The sequence below is a fragment of the Mesoplodon mirus genome, assembly GCF_964341445.2.
Source record: "Mesoplodon mirus genome assembly, chromosome: 1".
In the NCBI taxonomy this organism is placed as follows: domain Eukaryota; kingdom Metazoa; phylum Chordata; class Mammalia; order Artiodactyla; family Ziphiidae; genus Mesoplodon; species Mesoplodon mirus.
In genome coordinates this window covers 12,120,885-12,144,183 of record NC_138976.1, presented here as the reverse complement: position 1 = coordinate 12,144,183, position 23,299 = coordinate 12,120,885, and the positions used below count along the sequence as shown (strand labels likewise).

Below are 23,299 nucleotides of genomic sequence, written 5' to 3'. Positions count from 1 at the left end.
AGACTTGGCATCTGGAAGGAACTGAAAGAAGGGCAGTGTGACAGGAGCGTCAGGAGCCATGGGGACTAGGGGGAGGGAGCCGGAGAGTCAACAAGACTAGCTTGAAGGAGGGCTCTGGAGACCAGGCCACGCAGTCTAGATTTTGTTTCTCTAAGAAAAGGAAGCTTTTGAAGAGGTTTAAGCCATTTCGTGTAGGTTGTAATACAAGTAAAACAAAACGACTCTGCATCTTCTTACTGTGAGCCTAGCTTGTTGGTATTGGTAGGCATGCAAAAATGTGATAAAGCTATGACATTGATAAAGAAGTCAAGTTTTTTTCCCCCAGCTTTGTTTACATCATAATTGACGAAAATTGTGTGTGTATATATATATAAGGTGTATAATGTGATGATTTGATATACTATACATTGTGAAATGATTCTCACAAGCTAATTAACACATCCTCAAGAAGTCAAGTTTTAAGTTTTTGTTCTGCTGTTTTAATCAGACTTTATATCTCAGAGTCTCACAAGTCTGCGTGGTTCGTCTTTGTTCTCAACTTGCGTGCCAGGACATTTATCCCCATTTAAGTGTCACAACCCTTTTAAAATGAGTTTCCCGATGAAGTCCCCAGTGTCTTGGTTTGAACTCTATGCTGCTTGCCATCGTGTTAAAATAAGTGCTTGTTTCAGAGTAAGGGCAGGTGTGCTGCCTAACATCAGAAATGCCGCTCTGGGCAGACCAAGTCTCTCCCTCAGTGAGTGGAAGAGTGAAGTTGCCTTCCATGGTAAAGACCTCAAAGGTCTGGTCCTTTGCTCCAAATGCCCTTACCTTTCCAACAATAATTTTCTATCCTTTTCTCTTTTATTACTTAGTCTGATTTGCTCTTTAGCTCTGCTTTATTCCCAGTTATTTCTTTGCTCAGCCCACCTCCATCATCTTGTTCGACAGAAGCCCACCCACCTTCTTGACATTTGGAAGGCTTGCTACATCACGTCATGCCTTAAATAATATTTCCAGTGCTCTTTTTCTATTTTGAAAACTAGACATTTTTCCCGGTTCTCAGGGAGATATTTTTCCATAAAGCTGTGGAAGATGTATAAGTGAGTAACATCTGTAAATAGAAGTGAAGTAAAGGAGGGTTTTGTACTATTTTAAGTATTACTGCAGGCGTTACTGTAATACTTTAAACATTCCTTCAAACCTTAGAATACATAAAGTTCTTCTGTAACTAACCATGTTTTTAGCAACAGTGAGGAAGAAGAACATTTTTACTAAAATGAAATAACAGTTAAGGAGGTAAAATGATTTAACAAAGGTCTTATGATTTGGGAAAGATGAAACATACACTTGAGTATAGGCCTGTTCCTACTCAGTTTAAATCCTGCCCTCCCTACGAAGCCTGTTCCTGGCTCCCTCAGGAAGACCCAGGCTTTCTTGTTCTTGTGTTCCCACTGGTCTTTCTAGCTAAGGCATTTTACAGCTCTTGTATACTGGTTGTATGAGAGGCTCCTCAAGAACAGGCACAGTGTCTGACATAGAGTAGGCATTGTTCAATATTTCTTGGTTGAATGAATGAATGTTATAAAACACAGCTGAGATCTGAGTTACTGCAGATCACTAAATTTCCTAGTATTCAGATAGAGTTGAAGGATGAATTTAATAGACTGAGGAAACTTCTGTATATGTTTTTGATCCCCCACCCCTTCCCTCTTTGCCTGTCTGTTACAGATGCCTGAGGAACAGGCATTCAGTGTTCTGGTCAAGATCATGTTTGACTATGGTCTCAGGGAACTTTTCAAGCAAAACTTTGAAGATTTACATTGCAAATTTTACCAGTTGGAGCGCCTCATGCAGGTAAGTAGAGAATCCAGCTTTGCATTTGCCAGTAGGAATGCAGGACTGGGAAGAGCGGGATTGATGAAATGGTGCCAAGGAGCAGGGGGCGATTTCTAGCCCTCCAGGGTTAAGGACAGGTTTTAGGTTTTTCATTTCTCTCTATGTAACAATGATGCCAAGATTAATAAGGTGTTAACCCGATGGGTGTGAGCCAGGTTTTCAATCTCATAAACACCCAAAAGATCAGATGACTGTAGGAGCCTTTAACACAGCAAACTCAGTCAAGAAATATTCACCAAGCTGACTGGTTAGGAATCTTATAACAAAAGTGAAACAAACCTTCCCAAACATTTCATAACTTGGAAAGAAAAACTGTCCTTCCAAATATTTGTCACCATTTGGGCATTCCTCTTTAGAGCTACTTTGTGGACTGGAAACGAGAGCCGAGTGCCAGTTTAATACCAGATGATAAGTGTTCTTCTCAGCACTTTGGCAGTTTTTAGAAAAACACAAATATGTGACTCTTTGGGCCTATTTCTGGCAGATTTATGACCCTCCTGAGAGAGAGTTAAACAGCTGCATATGTGCCCAAGACTAATTAGTTTGCTATTTCAGGAATACATTCCTGACTTGTACAACCACTTCCTGGATATAAGCCTTGAAGCACACATGTATGCCTCCCAGTGGTTTCTTACGCTCTTCACTGCAAAATTCCCTCTCTACATGGTCTTCCATATCATCGACCTGCTTTTATGTGAGGTACGTATCAGAGACCACAGCACTTTGGCTTTTGTTTGTAGTGTCCTTCCTGTGTCAGCTCTGTTAAAACAGAATTTGTTCTTCTCAGTTGTTTTATTTCATTGCTGGAAAATCCAGGTTTACGTTACTCTTCCTGGGGCTGATGCTAATAATCATGTTTTGTCAAAGGTGCTCTCTGCTAAAAAAAAAAAAAAAAACACATTTGTATTAGTTAGGTTTGGCTGCATTGAAGAAATCCAAAATAACAGTGACTAAATAAAGTAGAGGTTTATTTTTCTTTCCCATGTAAAAGAGATCAGAAGGTTGGCAGTAACCTACCTTCCTCAGAGTGCAACTCTGTTCCGTATGGCTGATTAAGCTCCAGCCACTGTCTCTGTATTTAAGCTAGGAGGTTTAGGGGTTTGGGGAGGTTGCATCTCCTCTTTTAAAAGACATTCCCTGGAATTTCCACCTGCATTTCTTCTTAACCTCTTATTGGCCAGAAGTTAGGTACATGACCATACCTAGCTTCTAAGGGGAGTTTTTTTTTTTTATTTAAGCTGACTAGGAATTTGCTAAAACTTGGGGGTCTATTACTGATAGAAAATAGATATTATAGTAAATAACAATCTTTGCCTCAGCTTAGTTTTGGGTTTTAGGGTGTGTGTGTGCCTAAGAAGAAAAAACTAATTTCAAAAATAATATATGTTATAGAAACTATAGAAAGTATAAGCAAAAAGATTTCAAAATACTTCTAATCCCGGTCTAGAGGGAAACTACTTTTAACATTTTGGTGTATATTCTTTCTGCCTTTTCATATATGTGTATGTGTAATTTCTACATGGAACAGTTTTTTTCATATGGAATATTATGTAATAATGTATATTATGGTTTTATATGTATATAAAAATACATAAAAATACGATTATGCTTTATATGCTATCTGGTAACCTCTTTTTATCTCATATACTTGACTATCTGTAGACAGACCACCTCCACATGTATACCATCCTTATTTTTAATTACCCCATATTCAAAACATATAAAAATCCATTAAGAAATTTGTATCTTCTATCTAGCTTGAAACATTATAAGAAACAGCATTTCAGATATACCATTATTCTTTTTTTTTCCAAAGAAGATGTTGGGGGTAGGAGTTTATTAATTAATTTATTTTATTTTTGCTGTGTTGGGTCTTTGTTTCTGTGCCAGGGCTTTCTCTAGTTGTGGCAAGCGGGGGCCACTCTTCATCGCAGTGCGCGCGCCTCTCACTATCGCGGCCTCTCTTGTTGCGGAGCACAGGCTCCAGACGCGCAGGCTCAGTAGTTGTGGCTCACGGGCCTAGTTGCTCCATGGCATGTGGGATCCTCCCAGACCAGGGCACGAACCCGTGGCCCTTGCATTAGCAGGCAGATTCTCAACCACTGCGCCACCAGGGAAGCCCCATTATTCTTAATTAATCCCAAGTATCCCATTCTTTGGATATATCATAATTTATGTAACCAATTCCTAATTTCAAACCTTTGTCTAGTTTTTCACTATTATAAACAACCATTAGTTAAGTAGTTACTGTGGGCCTGGTGGCATGCTAAGTAACCTACATAAACTTTTCAACTAATTAGTTCAGAAAACCATTGGGAGACTATTTGTTATGGAACTTGAGGCCCAGAAACTTTAAAAGTTTAACACTGTCAGCAGATTTTAGGGCCTCCCCTGAGCTGTCCTTTGCCCCACTACTCCTAGAATGATTAGATTAAGAAAGGCAGATTAGAGGGAACCCTGAGCAGATTCAGTTCTGGGACATAGGGCTCATGGACAGAGTGATTGTTGTACTTGGAGTGAGCAGTGTAGAGTACAGGAAGAGCCACCAGGAGTTATTTCCTGAGAGATCACAATTTTATGACTCTAATGTTTTAGTTCGGAAGCATAGAATACTTTGAAAAGCATTCTTGAATTGCGAGAATAGCTCTAGAAAAGCTCTTCTCTCAAAAAAATGGGAGACTGGGTCTACCTTAAGTGGTTTTTCAGTGGTTGCCCTGTAATTTTTTTCCCCAAGATATTTTCGGGATTCATTTCTTAAGTTTTTACAATTTGTCTAAAAATTGTGGGGTATTCTGAAGACAAACAGCTTTTAATAATCCATATATAAACACTGAAAATGTTTTCTGTGTTTTCTTTTAGGGAATAAGTGTTATTTTTAATGTCGCCCTTGGATTATTGAAGGTACAGTGCACATTTATTTGTAAGCTGGGTTATCTGGTGTTCCTTGTTCGGCACCTGCAATATCTTGGTCTTAGTCTCATTCTGAACAGCCTCTCTGCTCTAGCATTGTCCTTGACAGTGGGTATGTGCAAGGAGCTCTGCAAAGGCTACAAAGTATCTTCTGGGGATTATAAAGGTGCTGGGATTATAAAATCCTTCTTGGGCACCTTCATAGCAGAAAATTTTTTCTGTACATGGTTGTATTTTCTTCTTTCTTCAAGACTTCCAAAGATGACTTGCTATTGACAGACTTTGAAGGTGCGCTGAAGTTCTTCAGGGTTCAGCTTCCTAAGAGATATCGCTCAGAAGAAAATGCAAAAAAATTGATGGAATTAGCTTGCAACATGAAGGTAAAATCATTTTTGCGTTAATTTAGATTCCTTTGTTAACGTCTTACTCTTCCTGATCAAATTGTCAACATTTATAGTACATTAATAATAATGTTTTCTTTTGTATTGTATAATTTTCTAAATATTTTCATACATATTACAGCCTATGAATTAAATCTCAGGTTTCATGATTTCTACTGTGCTGTCCTTTAACTTTCAGTATTTGTTGTTATGGTCAGAAATTCCCTAAAATGAAAGTAATAATACATGAAGGAAACTTATTCACTATTTATCACTTCCAGTGAAGCATTTATGATTTGTATCATTTTTTAAGGTTAAAAAAAAAGAAGAATCTCCTTGTGTTCATGTTATAAAAGTTTTGTTTTTAAAGAAGAAAAAGTAATTGAGGGAGTTTAGTTTGGAATTTGAGAGGTGGAGGCAAATGGGAGACAGAATAAATAGCTGTATTGAGATGCTTCTAGGGTGCATAAAAGACTGACTGTCATATTTACTCAGTGTGTCTCCAGAGGGTAGAATTGTGATCAGTGTGTCAGGGGCAGATGTGGTAGGAGAGAAGCTTCACTATCTACTGAATGGGAATCAGATCTGAATTCAAAGTTATTTCACCTATTTAATGCACAATTTCCTCATCTGTAAAGTAATATTGGATTTCTGGCTCTGGTTATATGTCAGACTGAGCTAACTCAGGCTACTCTTCTTTAAACATTTGGAGATGCTAAATAAAGTATAATCCAAGAAATGTTTAAATACCTGGATGAACTTGAAAGAAAAAAGAGAAATACCCAGGTGCCTTAAACAAAGTGGCTCAATGTATTGTGTGGGATAATAAAAGAGCATTCCAAGGGAATATAGAACCATAGGTAGGTATTAGGATTTTACTACTCACGAAGACAAGACATGATTTGGGGCCTTCTGGAGGCCCCAAAATGAAACTGAAATCTCTGCATAAAGTTAGGACTTTGGAATGGCTACCCTGTTTGTAAAAGCAGGAATACAAAAACTACATATTAGTCTGAGAAATAATAGGAATCATGATATAAAGTGAATGGGTGATTTGGTGGGGGGGAAGGAAATAGAACTTCTAGAAATTAAAATAATCATTAAAGTTATCATTCAATGTAAAATGTTACATCCTTCACAAGTATTATGGATAACATTTAATGATATTTTACCATGTGCTAGGTACTGTGATTAAGTGTTTTTACGTGTGAGGATTAACTATAGTATATGTACAGTGCTTACCTTAGTGCCTGATAATTAGTAAGGGTTTAAGAAATAATGGCTACTACTATGATTATTTCCTCCCTGGTTTTTCAAGCAGATACAAACTCTTTTCAGTAACATTTACACCAGTGATGGGTTTGCGCACAGCACACAGCCAAATGAGCTCTGAGCTTCTTGGAGTTGCTCTTTCTATCCCAACCTGGTTTAGCATACAGGAGGATGCTGACTCTTACTTATGATTTCTTCCTCTCCAAAACCTGCTTCTTCCCCAGTGTCCCCATCTCCAGTTTGTGGGACCTCATTGCTCAGGCCTGAAAACTTGATACCATCCTCTTCTGTTCTTTCTTTCACACTTAACATCTTCATATTCCACATCCAAGCTCTATCATCAAAATATATCCTGAATCTGATCACTTCTCAACCCTTTCATCACCAATGCCCAAGTCTAACCATCTCATCACTTCTCTTCTGGAATATTGCAGTCTATTCCTTGGTCCTTCTGTTTCCACAGTGGTTTCCTCCCAGACTCTTTTTTTTTTTTTTTTTTTTTTTAATGAAAGCTTATTTATTTATTTATTTGTTTGTTTTTGGCTGTGTTGGGTTTTGTTTCTGTGCGAGGGCTTTCTCTAGTTGTGGCGAGCGGGGACCACTCTTCATCGCGGTGTGTGGGCCTCTCACTATCGTGGCCTTTCCTGTTGCGGAGCACAGGCTCCAGATGCGCAGGCTCAGTAGTTGTGGCTCACGGGCCTAGTTACTCCGCGGCATGTGGGATCTTCCCAGACCAGGGCTTGAACCCGTGTCCCCTGCATTGGCAGGCAGATTCTCAACCACTGAGCAACCAGGGAAGCCCCTCCCAGACTCTTTTTGATCTCATCTCTCCCTTGCTTAAAACTCTAATGGCTTCTTATCTGAGAATAAAACTCAGGTTCTTGCCTTGGCCTGCAAGGCCTGGCACCATCTCACCTCTGACAGTGTGATTTCAGCTACTACTACTTTTCCCCCTTAGACTTTCCACTTCAGACACCCTGGCCTCCTTGCTGTTCTCAAACATACTGAGCATGTTCCCTCCTCAGGCCTTTGTACTGGCTGGTCTCTCTGCCTGTAATGTTGTTCTCCTTGATGTCCACATGGCTTCACCCTCACCTCATTCAGTCTTAGGCTCAATGATCATGTCATCAGAGAGGACTTCTCTGATTACAGTGTCTAAAGTAGCAGCTCCCCCCCCAACTCTTACACCCTGTCTCCTTTATCCTGTCATATTTTCTTCATGTCATTTATTGATACTTAACATTATTTTATATGTTTGATTATTATCTGCATGCCCCCTGTCCCCATGCTGGAATTAAGCCTGAGACAGAGGGGACTTTATCTCTTTTGTTTATTGCTGAATTCCCAGCACAAGAACAGGATCTGACATGTAAATATTGGTTGAATGAGTGAATAAATGAATATTCTGTTGAGCTTCTTCCAAGTGTTTTACAAAGAAGAGTTAACATGGATTTGGGCAAGGCTTAAAAATAGCTTCTAGCTGAAGGTTTGCCTTTTGGGTTTTCATTAGCTTGAAACACTTTAATAATAAATGGATTCTTTATTTCCAAAGTCCAGATGGGAGGTGTCTAATGTCTTTTTCCTTGCCTGTGCTTCCAAAGAATTAAGGTAGACAAGGCCGCACAGCACACGTTATTATTTGCTTAGATACGTAATTCCTTTTGGTGTTGGAGAGCCCTGCATGGCTAGGGTACACTTTGGATGATTTCCCCTACTTGCACATGGTTTCAGGTGAGAAAAATAGTAATTTTTCTTGAAATTGACTCATCATGGAAAGCCTACAGATTCACCAGGACATGAGAGAGTGAGCTTTTTCTGCTAAAAGGTGGGATATGGTGTGTACAGTTTAGTTAGTGATGATTAGTTTCACTCTGGCAGCTATACTTAATACCAAAAAATATTAAAGGAGATATAGGCAATAGTTGAGCCAATTATTGGCAAAGGACTTCAGTCACAGTGATAATTTGTCAGCTCAAAAATAAGAGAAATCATTGGCAAGCTCAGTTATGAGCCCTGCATTATGTAGACTGCATGATGGAGGAGGGCCTCAGTCAGCACAGAGAGTGCATAGGATCTTCTGGTTGTTTGGAGACCCTCTAGCCATGGAAAAGGGGATTCCTGCTAGGTGAATGCTCTGGAAACTAGCTTTTGAATTTCTTAGTGTAGAATTTAGAAAGGAACACTGGCCTTGTAACTCATTCAATCCCATTCCGTTATTTTTTAATTTAAAAAAAAAGTGTTGTTTTTTTTTTTTGTGACTCAGTTTTCTGAGTTGTACTTCCTACTTAAGGTGGGAATAGGGAATGCTTTACCTCTCATGCCAGTCCAGGAAACAGATACCTATTCTTGTTGTTGTCTCTTGTTGTGTTTTAGCAGTTACGGTGTTGTAATTTCCAGTATTTGTACAGATTTTATAAGAATCTCATGGGCTTCCCTGGTGGCTCAGTGGTTGGGAGTCTGCCTGCCGATGCAGGGGACACGGGTTTGAGCCCTGGTCAGGGAGGATCCCACGTGCCGCGGAGCGGCTGGGCCCGTGAGCCACAACTATTGAGCCTGCGCGTCTGGAGCCTGTGCTCTGCAACGGGAAAGGCCACGATAGTGAGAGGCCCGCGCACCGTGATGAAGAGTGGCCCCCGCTTGCCACAACTAGAGAAAGCCCTCACACAGAAACGAAGACTCAACACAGCCAAAATAAAGAAATAAATTAATAAACTCCTACCCCCAACATCTTCTTAAAAAAAAAAAAAAAAAGAATCTCATTTGTTCCTCACAGTACCCTGTGAGGTGCAAAGGGCAAATCAAGTATGGAAACTGAGGCTTATAGAAGCCAAGTGACTTGCCCGGCTGATACTGACTGGGCAGTGACAAAAGCCCTGTTGGAACTCAGGCCTTCTGACTGCGTGCTCCCAAGGCTTTCCACCCCGTTGCATGGCCTCTTATTTCAGAAGGCGGCGGGAACCAAGTTTGGTGCGGCAGTATCTGCAATGGCCACAAGGTGGGTCTGTTGCCCAGAAAGGTCCACTGTCCTCTCGGTGCCTGCGTCTTCCTTTTCTCCATCAATCTCTCCCAGTATCTGTCTTTACTTGCCTCTCCTTTTTTTCCTCTCTCTCTTTTCTGCCCTTTTACTTCTCTCCTTCTTCTCCTTAATTTATTATGGGACTGAATTTTTTTATTTCTTACAGAGTTTTAGACCCCTGCTCTTAATCTAAAATTTAACAACATACATCAAAACTCATTTAGCCGTCTATTGAATTTCTCTCCCTCCGTGGGTCAGTGACCTGAGATGGAAAAGTTGTTTCCACTTGTGATATAAGATCTAAAAGGAATTTCACTTTAAATAGATTGTTCAGGAGATAGGGAATGGTCCTAGGAGCTCCACAGCCCTTTCATACCCATAACTGTGCCATGCGCCATCTTTAGTGGGGGAAATGGGAAAAAAAAAAATTAGGTCTTTTAAGTTTTTGACTCAAGAAATATGTGAGAGCAACTGTTTCTTTGTGTGTGTATACAGGAATTTTGAGAACAAGTCTGATACGTGAGGCTGGTTTAGAAGAATCAGGAACTATGCTAAAAGAGATGGCTCAGTGGGTTTCTTAGATCAAATCTAAAGACTTGACCCTTTGGCTGTAGAATCCTGCCTGATGTGAAATGGAATTTCTGAACCATGGCTTCATTGGAATTTGTTATGTCAAACATAAAGCGAATGTGCTAGGCTTCAAACTACCTGTAAGAAAAGATATTATTACAAAGACCAAATAGTAATATCTGTCAATTAATGTAATCCTAACCATTTGCTATTTGGAGAAACAGAAAACTCTGGCATTTGGGGATATTTGCCCTCAGGGCATGTTTTTATTCACGAGCTTAAAAGCAGCACTAGTTTGAACTTCATTCTCCGCTCAAATCATTTGTGTAGTTAGTGTGGGTTTGGGTTTTAACTTCTGTGTTTGTAGTGACTTCATCAGTCTTTTTTCTTGATATGTTCACGGAAGCTTGTATAGTGTCTACACATAGTGAATTAATCCTTAGAGTGACTGTATGAGGTCATTTTATGGATGTGTGTACTGAAGGTTAGAGAATTGAAGAAAACTCCCAAAGGGCACAAAGTTAGCAAGGGATGGAGTTGAGATTAGATCCCAGGAATTTCAGACTCTAAAGTCAATGCTTATCATCATTGTGCTTTACTGTACCTGAGGGATTGAATGAATGGGACAAGAGCTACTTCCATTGGTCCACTTTTGGTGATATTTGTCATATAATGATGGGTAACTCAGTCTCTGTGTCAGTGTTGAAACTTACCTTTTGTACACTGTAGTTGAGTTCCATTTTCCTTATAACTAGACCCGGCTAGTTTTACAAGATGTCTTTCCTTGTTCCTACCGTTTAGAATTGGATTTCATGAGGAAGCTTCTGAGTGGGTACTCTCGTCCTCTGCATTGAACCCTAAAGTTTGCTGGTTGTTGCAAGGGTAGCAGTGGTCACTACCTTCTTGTTTTATTTTAATAAGTTCCTCTCCCTTGGTCCTTATCTGCATTTGAGTCCTCTGCTAATAATTTGCTTCTTGCATTTTAGAAAAATACTCTGATGGTAGAACAAGGATGCCTAATTCTATTTAGTAATCTTTGAGGGAGTGTGAGCCTGAACTGTTTGAATAAATTAAATAAAAAGGCTGAGAAATCAGATAGAATGTTGATTTGTTTCAAGTGGCTGTAAGTGCAGGCCTTGGACTCCCACAGACCTTGGCTCTCATGCTGGCTCCGCCTCTGCTTTGTGACCTAAGGTAGGTTAGCACAGCAGCGTTGTAGAGAGAGAAAGAAGACGATGCCTTTAAAGTAGTGGCTGCTCTTCTGATGATATTATCATCATCCTTCACACACCAGTGCTCTTTTGGCCCACCCTGTTTTGATATCCTCTGCCCAGGTATCTGCTTTCCTTAAGTCAGTTCAAGTCAACAAGCATTTGTAGATTGCCTTCTATGCCAAGAATATACTGTGCTCAGTACTGGGCATGCTACAGAGATGGGTAAAAAACAAGAATCGCCCCAGACTTGCATTCTTGTGCTGGCATTGCCACTGAACAGTCTGGGTCCTTTACTTTAGACAAGTCACTTTACCTATCTAGGTCTCAGTTCCCCAGTACAGTGAGGGTGATGATCCCTGCTGTATGCATCTCAGAAAGTCGTTTTGATGATTAAAGAAAATAGTAGATGTAGAGGTAGCTTGTTATCTTGAAACTTTTATGTAAATCTCAGGTTCTTGTAATCACTAACTGAAAAAGAACCATGGACTTGTGTCAGATTTCTTTATTTAGCAACGAGGACTTTGGGGTCAGGATCTCCTTAATGTACCAGGCCTCTTCCTACCCACACACTCACCCACACAGCATAACTCCAACCCTGCCACGCAGAGCTACTAACATTCAACCTCCCACCTGCACTGGACTTTCTGTGAGTCCAGCCCAGCAGGGATTCAGGGATTTTGCAGGAACTTTATTTATTTTTTATTTATTTTTAAAATTAATTTATTTATTTATTTTTGGCCGCATTGGGTCTTCGTTGCTGCACGCGGGCTTTCTCTAGTTGCGGCAAGAGGGGGCTACTCTTTGTCACGGTGCGCGGGCTTCTCACTGCGGTGGCTTCTCTTGTTGCGGAGCACAGGATCTAGGCACGCAGGCTTCAGTAGTTGTGGCTCGTGGGCTCAGTAGTTGTGGCTCGTGGGCTCTAGAGCACAGGCTCAGTAGTTGTGGCACACGGGCTTAGTTGCTCTGCGGCATGTGGGATCTTCCCGGACCAGGGATTGAACCCGTGTCCCCTGCATTGACAGGCGGATTCTTAACCACTGCTCCACCAGGGAAGCCCCTTGCAGGGACTTTAAACCAAACTTCAGAATCAGCTCCTAATATTTCCTATCAGCAGCCTGTTTCCTACTCTTCTGTGTTAAATGGACTTTGTTTAAATGGCTCATTGTTTGCAGCACATGTTCAGAGAAGGAAAGCAGATAATAATGTTACAGCCACCCTTTATTAAAAAGACTTCACTGTGTGCCAGCCAGGTACTCTTCTTAGCTCTTTATGTGTTTTATATCATGTGATCCTCATAACAGTAGTTCTCATAAGGACTGTTGGGATTTTCACAGATGAGGACCCTGAGGCTGAGATAAGGCAGCTTGCCCTCAGTCACACAGTAAGTCATCCGCAGAGCCAGGACTCAAGCCTTGGTCTGTCCAGGCTCTTACTGGCCGACGGTACTACCTTACTCCCACCAAGGTCAACAGCCACTCTCATTCTTTCTCCATCAGTGTGGGCCACGACATCCCTGCCTGTTCCAGGGCCTGATCAGGGGCCAGCTTTCCCAGGGCAAGTAGCACATGTTTTAAGAGAGAACCTTATCCAATTCCTGTGACAGATTAATGACAAGTGAGTGACCAAAGGAAAGGTGTTTTAGACTAATTGTTACTTCTGCCAAAATATCAAACTGGCATGTTCCAAGTCTCCACCTTCTCTCTAATTCAGGGTTTCTTAACCTGGGACTATGGATGGGCCTCAGGGAGCCCATGAGCCTTCTGAAATGGTGTGTAGAATGTTTTATTGCTGGGGGTGGGGTGGGGGTTAGCTTCTGTGCTTTTTTTGTGGGAACCGTGGCTCTCGGGGGACATTCAAAGTGGTACTGTCTCTAACAGTGTTAAGAACCTTGTACTAATTGCAATGAGGTATAAAATTGTTTTTACCTAAACTACAAACTCAGCCTTAACCCAGGAAATTATTAGAATTTTTTCCTCCTTGAAAGTATATTTAAACAGAACAGATTTCAAATTTAATCGTCTTTGAAGGCAAAAATACCTCTGTGTGTGAAGCCGTGATTTCCACAGCCTTCTGATAGGAGTCAGCCAACAGCGGGTGTGATTCAGAGATCTGAGGCTGATTCCATAGCTTCTCTTCTTCTTGAATTCAGTTAAAATTTTAGTGGTAGAAGTAAGAGACAGACAAAATGAACTGTGGGGACTGTGTCTCTTCATTAAGTATTTTCATGCTTACTGTGTGCCAGGCATTAGGAATTTCACAGTGCATAAAGAGTTCCTGCCCTTGTGGAGTTTGCACATCCTGACCTGTGTACATCTTCGTATCATTAATGCTTAGCAAAGAACACTGCACATAGTGGGGCTCAATTATTGGATAAATAAAGTCCCTGCTTGCATCCTTATTGGGTTAAAAGGAAGGCCTTTGACTTTGATTTGTTCAACAGCTGACTGTTGCGATTATGTTCCAAGCATGGAGTTGGGCGCTAGAGGTATGGTGGTAAGCAAAACAGACGTGGCCTGTTTCCTAGTGGGAAGACAGATAATCAAGTAAGCACATAAATAAATAATTGTGAACTTGGACAGGTGCCATGGAGGATTTGGCTTGACGCTATGAGAATATATAATGAAAGACCAAGCCTGATAGGGGGAAGAGGGTGTCAGGGAAGGGTTCACTAAAGAAGTGATGTGGAGGGACTTCCCTGGTGACGCAGTGGTTAAGAATCCGCCTGCCAATGCAGGAGATACAGGTTTGATTCCTGGTCGGGGAAGATCCCACATGCCGCGGAGCAACTAAGCCCATGAGCCACAACTACTGAGCCTGCGCTTTAGAGCCCGCGAGCCACAACTCCTGAAGCCCACATGCCACGACTACTGAAGCCTGCGCACCTAGAGCCCGTGGTCCACAACAAGAGAAGCCACCGCAATGAGAAGCCTGCGCACCACAATGAAGAGCAGCCGCCACTCACCGCAACTAGAGAAAGCCCGCCAGGAGCAAGCAACGAAGACCCAATGCAGCACCCCCCCCCCAAAAAAAAGTGATGTGGAGCTCTGATCTGAAAGGTGAAGAGGAGTGATCCAGGCACAGGTTTGCACAGGCAGAGGGACCAGGCTTGGAGTGTACGTTCACTTTGGTTGCCATTTCCATTTAGAAGACAGGTTGATGCAAAGGAGCGGGTTGGGTGGTGGTGGTGTGGGTTCCCTTCTCATTAATTTAGCAAGCATTTCTGGGCGCTCTCTGTGCATGCGCAGGGGACAACAGTGAGTGACACAGTTCTGACCTGGAGAAGGCACTGATAAATGGGACAGGCCGGCTGAGGGGTGCTGGTCTTTCCTGGGTGCAGCCTCATAAGGACACTTGAATTGATGCTTTTGCTGCTGAACCTCTCGTTCCTCATTCAGGCATCAGTCTTTTTCACAGCGTCTCCGCCTCAGAGGCAACCTGAGCTAGTTGACTCTGGTATGCAGCCACATGCTCCGGAAGTCAGGATCAGCTATGAACCCATTATAAGCAGTGTTATATTTGTTTATTTTTTGTTTGTAATGGGGTTGGAGGGGGTGGGGTAAGGCATTCAAGGGAAAGAGGGAAGAAGAGAGAGACCGAGAAGTGAGGCTGAGAATTGGGAAGGCAAGTCTCAGCTGGGAAAGAAGTCAGAACTCTGGACCAGCAAGCTCTGCATAGAGAAGTGAGCAGAGCTTTGTCTCAGAGAAGCCCAGAGTATGAGAATTATTTTTAAACAGCGTTCACTTTGTTAGCATAATTATAAATGTAATTCATGCTCAGTGTAGAAAATGTGGAAGCATAGGAAACACATAAAGAAATGCCCATATCCTATCACAGAACTGTAAGAACCCAATGAGATGACATGTGTGAAGGGCCTGGCATGTCTGGAGCACTTATTACACACTAACTGCTGTTACAGTGTGAGGGAGAATCAGCCCTTTTGCTCTGAGAATGAGACATTTATAATAAAGGATAATGAAAGGTAGAAAAAATTACTTTGTAATTAGCCTTTTAAAATGTATGTTTATGAGAAAAATGTTAATTCTTCCTTACCCCAGCATGAGAATGATAAGTTGAAGAATCCTGAAGATTTGTGAGAATGTTTTGAAGGATTTGGTGTCAGTTCTCTTTTTTATAAAGCACGAGGGGAGCCTTGTATCCCTGCTCTCCCTTGTCATTTACACAGACTGACAGCGGAGAGTACTGGGAGGAAATGTTTGCTGCCCACAAGCCTCATTTAGTTTCTGTTCCTCTGCTGTTGACCTGTTAGGATTGTTTATAAATTTACTGATCACACAGTTGTTCTGTTTAGGTGCTTTCTTTGTGAATCACTTACACGCACGATAAATATTCACCCCAGCATTGGCCTTAAACCACAGAAGATCTAGGTTTAGGGATGTCAGTTTCCAGCTTGTGGCCTCACCCCAGGTGTTTAGTGGGCATCTTTCTATAGACTGCAGCCAGGGCATAGTGCTGCACGGCTCCTAGCTGCCTCCCCTCGGGCAGCAGCCAAACTCCAGAAGTAAACTCTGATTGAGGCAGGCCTGTAAACAGCGCAACGGGGCCGGGTGTCCACAGAATCAGTTGGAGAGGAACACCAGGCAGCTCGCGTAAGACAGAAAGGGAAGAATGGAGCAGGGATTGGAGATGCTGACATCACCTGCCGAAAACTTGGGCCTGTCCCGTCCCATTTCTACGGCTCAGTATTTTATTCTGTAAACTAAGGAAGTTGGACTAGACTAACTCTGTGATTCCTAGGAACTGGGGGCTAAAAGTCAGATTTGTGAGTCAGCAGTGTAGTAGTTTGTAGTGATGGGTAAGAAAAAGCTTGAGAGAAAGAGGACAGTAGTTTAATGGGATGGAAGAGCAGCTAAATAGAACGCTCAGCAGAACTGTGTGTTTAAGGGCAGGGAGAATTGTGCCTGTTTACAGGCAGCGCAGAAGGTGCTAGTTGAAAGGAAAGTGGTAGATGGTAGGACAGTGAGGTAGCTAGAGCTTGACCTTTGGATGACGCCTCATGGCCTGCGCTCAGATCCTGAACCTGCCGGTCGCTAACTGAGTGACTTTGGCCAAGTCACGTAACTTCCTTACGTCTCAGTCCACTGGCCTCTAAACTGAGAATACCGGTGCCGTCCCGTGTAGAGGTGTCATGAGGTCACGGCCTGAGGGCACCTGCAGCGGTGCTGCTGTGTGCTAAGGAGACGGCCCGTGAGGAGGAGGGGGGGTGGACAGCCAGACCTAGGACTCAGGAAGGAGGGGCTGTCTGTTGGGTGCGCAGTCTGACGACTGGGAAGAACTTCAGCAGCCAGTCATCCCCAGCAGACCCATGGACAGGATGGTAGTCACTGAGTAAGAAGTTTAGGTCCTGGGCTCATGCGCAGGAAACACCGCTGTCATAGTAACTTGGGATGCTCAGGTCAGCAGAGGTCTTGGTCTTCAGGGCAAGCCCGGAGGCACCCACCCGTTGCCGATACTTTTTAATTTGTGCTGTGCTTTATCCTACAGATTAGTCAGAAGAAGTTAAAAAAGTATGAAAAAGAATATCACACCATGAGGGAACAGCAGGCCCAGCAAGAAGACCCCATCGAGCGATTTGAGGTTTGTTTACGGCCTAGGTGATGTGAAGTGCTTTCAGCCTTTCATTTTACGTAATTGTGCCTGTAACTAGCTTTAGTGAGTTCTTTTTAAAATTTAGTTTCACTATTTCTAGGTTCCAGTTTCAGTTTGAGTTTGCAAATGAGAAAGCAAGATTTGTTTTGCTTCAGACTAGCAGCCTAGTTTGTTACAGTTCGGTGGGCTTTTGTCACAGTTAATAAGAAGTAGCTGCTTGACAGTCACTTGAATTTAAGTATTTCTCTGTGGAGATAGAAAGTAAGCAGTTGTTGACTGGCAGCACGCTAGGACCGGCCACATCTCCCGTCATTCCCGTAGGACTCAGCAATTAGTTCTGAGGGTTAACCTGAGAAGTTGTCATTTCCGTCAGATTTTTATGTCTGTAACTGGTTTCTTTTTACCCATCAGCGGGAGAATAGGCGTCTACAAGAAGCTAACATGAGGTTGGAACAGGAAAACGATGACTTAGCCCATGAGCTGGTGACCAGTAAGATTGCACTGCGAAAGGACCTGGATAACGTAAGTCTGACTTGTCTGAAGGGATGGTTATATTGAAACACTTCTCCCTTAACCAAGTGAAATCCTGGAATTTTAGCGTTTGTTGTTCTAGTTAGTGTTTCCCTCTTATGATCCAACTTGCTCTTGTCAGTACTGTTCTCTCCTCTCCTTCAGGGATCATCGATGATGTCATTAAGCCCTCTTTACCACATTCTTCTCTCATGATACACGCAAACCCTGAACGCCTTTCCAGACATTGATTGAAAGGCGTTTCTGGCTATTCTTATGTTATTGCAATTGGCAGTAGCATGTAATCACTCTAATTTCCTTAACTTACCCCTAAGACAAGAACAGATTTTGTCACCCTGCACATCATGTGCCTGTTGGATAAGCATTGCCAGTTGTAATAAAGCTCAGGGCCTCCGCAGCTTGCAGTTTCATCAGGAATTTCTGTTGGCAGATATTCTGTTTTTCTTTGCTTCTCCTAATCTTAAAAGGTTTGAGATGATGGCATTCCTGGCAGGGTGTTTGTCCATTTACTATACTACAGGCTTCCCATAGTGCACTCTCTCATTCATGGTTTAGGTCAGAGGTTGGCGAACGTTTTCTGTAAAGGGACAGATAGTAAATATTTTAGGCTTTGTGGGCCACATGGTCTCTGTTGCAACTATGTAACTCTGCCATTGGTGCCTACACAATAAATAAACGAATGCGCGTGGCTGTGTTCCAGTAAAACTTTATTTACGAGAATAGGTGGCAGGCTGGCTTTGGCACTTGGACAAAGTTTGGCAGCACCTGACTTACGTTTCCCTTCAGGCTCCTAAGATTACTTTTCTGCTTGTTGATTTTCCTGAGGCTCTAGAGGTAGGCTTAGGCTATTGAGGGTTTACAGGGGACTTAACATAATATATTGAACCCCTTAGGATCTGTGAACTTCACAAGGTCCTTGACAGCCACCAAACATGTATGAAAATATTGTGTACTACTGTATTTCTCTGGCAGTCTTTGCTTCATTAGATTCACCAAGTGAGTCACATGGCAGATGAAGAAAAAGAGAGATGGCAGTATCTACTGGTTCTTATTACTCCTCTTTAGAAGTAGAATAATGGAGTAAAATTTTGAACAGATCTGGATTCTACCATCAGCTAGTCTACTTTCAAGCAGAGTGAAGTGTGGGGAGGTGGAATAATAGCTGTGTCCAAGAGTATAGTGAGAATTACATGAATTGGTGTGGATGAAAAGTGCAGGAATTAGGCACAGGCAGTGTTGTTTTGCTCTGTTTGTCTGATTGTCAGCTATAAATAGCTGCAGGTAACTGGGAAGACTCCTTTTTCCAGTTTTTCCAGGGAGAGTGTTGCAAAGCCATTAGCCCTCAGTAACCAGAACCTGGAGATCCCGCTGCTTTTTGGTTTACCACAGTCTCCTTAGTTGGGAGTTTCCTCCCTGTGGTGCAGGTTCCCAGCATACCCTCTGATCTTCTTTGTAGAAACACTATGAGAATCGTTCCCTCACTGTTCAGGCATTTCTGCCAAGTGAGCGGAGGGAGGTGGGTGTACACTGAGCAGGGTAATTGCTGAAGCAAAAATCACAGTGTGCATCTGTGATGGCTCTTCTAGCAGCTGTAGGTCATGCAGAAAGGAAGTGAAAAAGAAAAGAAAATGGGTCCTGTACTAGAGCTTTGTATTCTACAATGAAATTATATGAAGAGGCAACTTAAGATAAAATTCCAGGCAGATTTTTAGTTTGAGCTGCTGCATTTGCCAGTCTGATGGGACCAGAAGTAACACTGATGCTCTACTAGTTTAGGGTGGAAAATACACTTCTTAGGTTCTTGAAGCCTGCCTTTAAAGAAGGTAAGCCTTTTTTTAAGTTGTCTTTGCCTGGCACAGTAGTCAAAAGAGCTAGGTTACATTCCTGATATCAGAAGTGAGAAATAGTAAAAATAAGATGAATTCCCATTTACTCCACGATGCTGTATGTGACAGGCACAGTGAGAAGCACTTTGTTAAACTCTAATATCGCTTATCCTTACCTCAGCCTTGTAACATGAGCCCCATTTATGGATAAGGATTTTTTAACAATAAAGAAACTTGAGACTCAAGAGAGAGGAAGGCACCCAGGAAGAAGCGGAGCCAGGAATGTAACCCAGGTGCATCTAATTGAAACACCCAGGCCTTTTCTGTAATGCCACACTGTCTCCAAAATGAATATGGAACAGGAAGCTATGGTTTGAGGTCATAACTACATCAAAAATATACTGACACCTAACAACATTTCTTAAGCACTTGCAGAGTTCTAGACACTGCTCCACTTGCTGTGTACTTACTGTCAAATCCTCCAAACAACCCTTGTGTAAAGGATACAGTTACAATCCCCATTTCACTGATGAGGCCAAAAGAGGTTAAATGTCTTACACAGTCACACTGTTAGTGGCAGAGCCCTTAGACTGCAATCCAGCTGGCCTGCCGCTCTTAACTTGGCTCAGAGGAGCAGGAACCCTGTTGCCACTAGGGCTCAGGAATAGCAAACTGGGGTCCCATCGTCCAGCCATCGACAGTGCTGAGAAAACAGACCTTTTCACACTAAACGTTGAGTCCCTTTCCAAGTTAGTGTTCTCTCGTATCTTTTGAATCATCAGGGAAAATCAGTTAGGTTCTGAAGTGAGGGCTGTGGGGTCCTCTCAGCGTGCTTTGGCTTCAGGGACTTAGATTTCTGAAAGAACTTCATCATGCCCTTTCACTCTTCCCTTTCTGCATCCCAGAGAAAAGCTCTCATATGTGGCTTATAGGATTTCCAGAACCCTCTTTGTATTTCCAACTGATTTTATTATCACTTTTGTTATTCCTCACCTGTCATTTCTGTTACTTGTCACAGAGCAGCTATGGAGAGATCCCTGGTCAGCTACTGAGTCCCTAGGTGACTCCATCCAAGCTTTCTCCTCTATGAAATGGGAGTAATGCCTGGACCTGACATTAAGGCATTGGTGCTAAAGGCTGAGAGGGAACCTATGGAAGGTACCTGGCACAGGGCTGATAGGACCCCACCTGAGTCCCCTCTGGCATGGTTGCTCTCTACATTGAGACAGTGTAATGAGAGTGATGGACACAGACACAGGAGCCCAACTGCTGGGATTTGAATTCTGGCTCCACTGCATCTAGTTCTCTGGACTTGAGCAGGTTGCTAAACTTTCCCCACTGAATTACTTTGGTCTCTTTATCAAAAAATCAATTGACCTGGGCTTCCCTGGTGGCACAGTGGTTGAGAGTCCGCCTGCCGATGCAGGGGACACGGGTTCGTGCCCCGGTCCGGGAAGATCCCACATGGGCCCGTGAGCCATGGCCGCTGAGCCTGCACTTCCGGAGCCTGTGCTCTGCAACGGGAGAGGCCACGACAGTGAGAGGCCCGCGTACCGCAAAAAAAAAAAAAAAAGAAAAAAAATCAATTGACCTGTATGTATGGGTCTCCTCGATTCTGTATCTGCTCCATTGATGTATACGTCTATCGTTAATGCCAGTACCACACTGTCATAATTACTCAGGTCATGAGAGTCCTCCAATTTCGTTGTTCTTTTTAAAAAATAATTTGGCTATTGTAAGTAATTTGCATTTCTATATGAATACTAGAATCAGTTTGTCAACTTCTAGAACTAAAAGCCTTCTGGGATTTTGAGTGGGGTTGTATTGATTCTATAAATTAGCTTGGGGAGTATTAACATCTGAGCAGTGATTGAACCTTCCAATCCATGAATATGTTACAATTTTCATTTATTTAGGTCTTTTTCAATTTCAGCATTGTTTTCTTAGTTTTCAGTTTACAAGATTTGCACATATTTTAATCTGTTATTAAGGGTAATTTTTTCTTTCTTTTTTTAAAATAAATTTATTTAATTTATTTAGTTTTGGCTGTGTCGTTGGGTCTTCGTTGCTGTGTGTGGGCTTTCTTCTAGTTGTGGCGAGCGGGGGGTACTCTTCACTGCAGTGTGCAGGCTTCTCATTGTTGCGGATCACGGGCTCTAGGTGCATGTGCTTCAGTAGTTGTGGCACGCGGGCCCAGTAGTTGTGGCTCACAGGCTCTAGAGCGCAGGCTCAGTAGTTGTGGCACACGGGCTTAGTTGCTCCGTGGCATGTGGGGATCTTCCCAGAACAGGGATCGAACCCATGTCCCTTGAATTGGCAGGTAGATTCTTAACCACTGTGCCACCAGGGAAGTCCCAAGGGTAATTTTTTCTTAATTGCATTTTCCAATTATTTATTGCTAGTCTCTAGAAATACAGTTGATTACATGACCTTGTATCCTGTGACCTTGCTAAATCACTTACTATTCTTGTAGCTTTTTTGTTTATTTTTTAGGATTTTCCACATACACAATCATATCATCTCTGAATAAAGACAGTTTTACTTCTTTTCAAGTCATTCTGTCTTTTTTCCCTTGCCTTCCTGCACTGACTGGGACCTTTGGAACAATATTGGATGGTGAGAGTGGACCTCATCACCTTGTTCCAGATGTTAGCTGTAGGTTTTCCATAGATCAGGTTGAGGAAGTTCTCCTTTCTTCCTGTTTGCTGAGAGTTGTCATGAATGGGTGTTGAATTTGATCAGATGCTCTTCCTGCATCTGTTGAGGTGATTATTTGCTATTTTTCCTAATTCTGTTAGTACAGTGAAGTGTAGACAAACTGATTTTTCAGTGTACACAAACATTGCATTCCTAGGAAACGTGGGGTTTCTTTTTTTTTTAAAGATTTTTATTTGTATTAAAGATTTTTGTGTTGCTAAGGGATACTTGTCTGGAGTTTCTTTAATGTTTTTGTCTGGTTTTGATATCAGGGGAATGCTAGCCTTCTAACATGAACTGGGAATTGTTCCCTCCTGTTTTTTAAGGACTTTTTGTGGGATTGTTCCTTGATTAAATCTTTAATTTAATTCCCTAGTGAAACCACGTGGGCCTGGAGTTTTCTTAGCAAGAAAAAAAAAATTTTTTTTTTTTTTCTTGCTGCGTGGGTCTTCGTTGCTGTGCACAGGCTTTCTCTAGTTGTGGCGAGTGGGGGTTACTCTTCATTGCGGTGCACAGGCTTCTTATTACAGTGGCTTCTCTTGTTGCGGAGCACGGGCTCTAGGCACGGGCTTCAGTAGTTGTGGCGCACGGGCTTAGTTGCTCCGCAGCATATGGGATCTTCCCAGACCAGGGATTGAAGCTGTGTCCCCTGCATTGGCAGGTGGATTCTTAACCACTGCGCCACCAGGGAAATCCAGCAGGAAATTATTTAATTATGATTTCAGATACGGAGCTATTCAAATTTTCTAGCTCTTCATGTGTACATTTTTATACTTTGTGCCTTTCAAGTGATTTATCCATTTCATCTTAGTTGTCAAATATATAGGCACAAAGTCATTGATATTCCCTTATTCTTTTAATGTTTATAGGATGGATCTGTTGAAGTCTTCTCTCTTTCATTACTGATATGGGTAATTTGTGTCTTTTCCCTTTTTTCCTTAATCAGTCTACTAACTAGAAGTTTATCAATTGTGTTGATCTCTTTAAAACCAAGCTTTTGGTTTTGTTGATTGTTTTTTCTTTTTCTTTTATTGACTTCTGCTTTTTATTATCTCCTTCTACTTTTCTTTTGGTTTAACTTGCTCTTTTTCTAGCTACTTAAAGAAGAAGCTTAGTCATTGATTTGGACCTTTCGTCTTTTCTAAAATAAACATTTAAAGTTATAAATCTCCCTGAAGCACTATTTCAGCTACATCTCACACATTCTGATGTGTCCTGTTTTTATTTTCATTCACTTCTTGCGATTGCTTCTTTGATCTCTGAGTTAATTAGTAGTGTGTTGTTTAATTTTTAACTATTAGGGATTTGTCCCCGAAATTTTTCTGTTGTTGATTTCTGATTTAATTCAGTTATCATCAGGGTACATATTTTTTCTGATTTTAGTGCTTTTAAAACATA

The 23,299-nt window shown here is 42.0% G+C and overlaps 1 protein-coding gene across 4 annotated transcripts in view; it reads left to right on the top strand.

Annotated features, from left to right (window-relative positions):
- The window catches only part of RABGAP1 (RAB GTPase activating protein 1), a 151,186-nt gene that overhangs the window by 117,914 nt on the left and 9,973 nt on the right, over positions 1-23,299 (top strand). For all 4 annotated transcript variants that reach the window (XM_082621322.1, XM_082621325.1, XM_082621324.1 and 1 more), the window contains 6 exons: positions 1,711-1,836; positions 2,434-2,577; positions 4,738-4,779; positions 5,040-5,168; positions 16,743-16,835; positions 17,259-17,369. In XM_082621322.1, coding sequence (XP_082477448.1) covers positions 1,711-1,836; positions 2,434-2,577; positions 4,738-4,779; positions 5,040-5,168; positions 16,743-16,835; positions 17,259-17,369 — 645 coding nt within the window. The remainder of the gene's footprint in view (positions 1-1,710; positions 1,837-2,433; positions 2,578-4,737; positions 4,780-5,039; positions 5,169-16,742; positions 16,836-17,258; positions 17,370-23,299) is intronic.